The sequence below is a fragment of the Monopterus albus genome, unplaced genomic scaffold (assembly GCF_001952655.1).
Source record: "Monopterus albus unplaced genomic scaffold, M_albus_1.0 scaffold232.1, whole genome shotgun sequence".
In the NCBI taxonomy this organism is placed as follows: Eukaryota; Metazoa; Chordata; class Actinopteri; order Synbranchiformes; family Synbranchidae; genus Monopterus; species Monopterus albus.
The window spans coordinates 1-2,914 of NW_018128112.1; the positions used below are offsets into that span (position 1 = coordinate 1).

A 2,914-nucleotide genomic window follows, 5' to 3' on the forward strand; every position below is an offset into this window, starting at 1 on the left:
GGCTCCCTCCACTGATCAGGCTTTTCAACGTTTGCAGTCTGATTTTAACATTGTTCAAAATCATCTTCTTGGTCTTAACAGTGTATCGCCACCTACTGGACAAAGTTCTTATGTTCTTCATCAACTTGAACAGCTTCAGACACAAGGAAGAAATCAAATGAATATGTTTGAAAATTAGGACGTATCTGGAGATACTTTGAATGCAGCCAAACACAGACGTTGTTCAGACAGAAGCTGTCTGATTCAGATATGATAATAAAAAGTGAAGTTTTCCATCAGTAAAGTCCTTTGGTAAAACACATATGATTGTTTCATGCTTTATTTGAATATACACTATGTTTATATATATATATATTGCTCCCAGTAGTACACCTATGACATTCACTACTGTTGGGCTCCATTTCTTTTACCATTGCTAACTCTGAGAGACGAGACAGTCCAAGTAACTTCAAAACAGTGCTGATTTATTCAAAGGATCACAGGTAAAATTAACATTACACGCTCAGGTATCTTGCACCTCCAAACTGCACGCAGGCAGATGTAAGATGAAAGACCCTGAACCCACCAGGCCTATACATTATAGCCCCTCGGTTGGGCTAGCCCCATACTACACAGAAACGTCAACCGAGACGTCTCTGTTGCCAGCTTTGCAGCTGGTCATAGCAGTAGTCAAAACATGAAGTAAATCAATGTGCATGTGTGTGTGTCTGTTGATTAAGTGGTGTGTAGCTAAAAACATTCTCACACGACCTCTAGTAACGTGTCATGACATTAAACATAAGAACATATTATGGCTAAGGCTACAGTTATACACATCATAATAATAATATTAAACACCCTGTCTGCTGACAGTCATCAACTCTTCTCTCTAGTTATCCTTGACCAGATGTACCCTGTAGAAACTCATAAGCATGACTAAGCATTTAACAGTCTAACTAGACATCCTATCTTCACTAAACATTTCTAATACATCAAGTATCTATCCAATATCTATCTGACTAAAAATACCTAACATTACTCAGTTCACAACAAATGTGAGGCATTGTCTTGTGATGTACTTTGAATATTGCTTACAAGTAGACAAATCATATTAGCTTGGAGTTTTGTAGGCATAACACAAACAACAGATGCAACATGAAAGAAAAGCTCATTATGTAATTATATATACTTTATGTTTAAACATGAGACCAACATCGCTTTCCTCCACATACATACTGTATGGTGTATGTATGAATGTAAAATAACAACAGCAACGTGGTCATGGAAATGTGTGGCAACTCCAAGATGTCATGAAGAACTTACAAGTTGCCATACACTGGGTAATCCTGAAACACAGTTTAAGCAAATTGGAATTAATTACAATCTCAGAAAGCTCTCTGTAGTTTTCTGGTTTACAATATGTTTAATGAAACACTGAAGATAATAAATCAAATCAAATCAAGATGAAAACTAATAGGCAGTACATAAACTCAGCTCAACCCTTCCACCATCCTTGGGCAAAAATGTCCATTTTTGTCAATTTTTTTTTTTGATTTGGCGATTATTTTGGCTGTGTTACAGCTTGTGGCATGAAATTTGGCAGGAACATTTCTTTTTAGTAATATTTTTTTAAATCCAGTGTCATTTATTCTTAAATGTCATTTATACTCTTTTTATGCATTTTGTACCCTCCTGACACCCGGGTAGCCAAAAATGCCCCAGTGACTTCCACTGAAACCACATTTTTTTCATCTCACTGCCATTACAGTATAAAACCATGCATTCTGTAATGGTAGCATTTCACATTGAAGAAAAGTAGTGGTATTTGACATTTTTATTGTATTTCACCAGATTCAATCTTTTTCCCATTGTAGACTGATGCATGAAATTGTTGTTTTTGCCATATTATGTGTGACTACCAGGGGGCCCTAAGAGTTTTTTTTTTTTGTTTGTGTGTAGGGGTGGGGGTGAGAGAGACAGAGAGGGTGTGTTAGTGCCTCTGACCCTTCCTCTGAATGTGTGTCAGGCTACCCTCCCCCGTCTTCTTCAGGTGAGTCCTGCAGCTCACTGGCATATAAAGGCTTCACTGCCATTTCTAAAACTTCTTCTGCACCGAAATGTCTCTTCATTTTTGCCCCTTTTCTTGCTCCAGGTCTTTGTCCTTCTCTGCTAATGAAATGATGCATCAAACAACCTGCATGTTTATCTTTGGCTGTGAAGGCAGCCAGGTACATATACACACAAACAGCTGGTAGTCACACTGTTCCATAATAGGGCAAAAACATAACAATTTCATGCATCAGTCCACAATGGGAAAAAGGTTGAATCTAGTGTCAGGAGGGTAGTACAATCGAGGAGGGTGGAAGGGTTAAGCAGTCCTTGCCACCACTGATGGATTATGAGACAACAGGCCCCTGGGCACAGATTCAGTTTGTACATGGCCCCCACTCCTCCTACATTTTTAGGAGCAACACTTGGAGTGAGCAATCATGTCATTACTAGTCAGTCTGGGTCCACTTGTGGTTGTTATGCATCTGTTTATAGCCATTTTACACCTGTTTGTACTTACTTTGGTTCCATTGTTTTAGTCCTTTCATTTATTGTTTTTATGTTTGTCTCATTTTGTGGATTTTGTAGTCACATTGTAGAAATTCAATTGGCTGTCCAATGTAAAGGTTAACACTCACATCACAGTTCTCTGGTCTAGGGGCCCCCTGACCTATTGGGCCCCTGGGCCTGTGTCCGTAGGCCCAATCAGTATTCCATCAATGTTTGTCAAGTCATCATTTCAGGTAACAGGTCATAAATAGTGTAAGCCATGCATAATGAATTCCTTTTAGCAGCCTTGGTATGCTAGTCAGAGTCTATGGAAGAACAGTCCTTCACTCACATGACATGACTGACTGAGCCTCTTCATAGACATACACACTGGCAC

General features: G+C 39.0%; 1 protein-coding gene across 1 annotated transcript in view; it reads right to left on the bottom strand.

Moving 5' to 3' along the window:
* Positions 1-964: 964 nt before the first annotated feature.
* LOC109971707 (sialoadhesin-like) overlaps positions 965-2,914 on the bottom strand; it is a 15,793-nt gene continuing 13,843 nt past the window's right edge. The window contains exon 16 of the mRNA XM_020620126.1: positions 965-1,325. Within this exon, the coding sequence (XP_020475782.1) occupies positions 1,299-1,325 (27 nt within the window). The 3' untranslated portion in view covers positions 965-1,298. The remainder of the gene's footprint in view (positions 1,326-2,914) is intronic.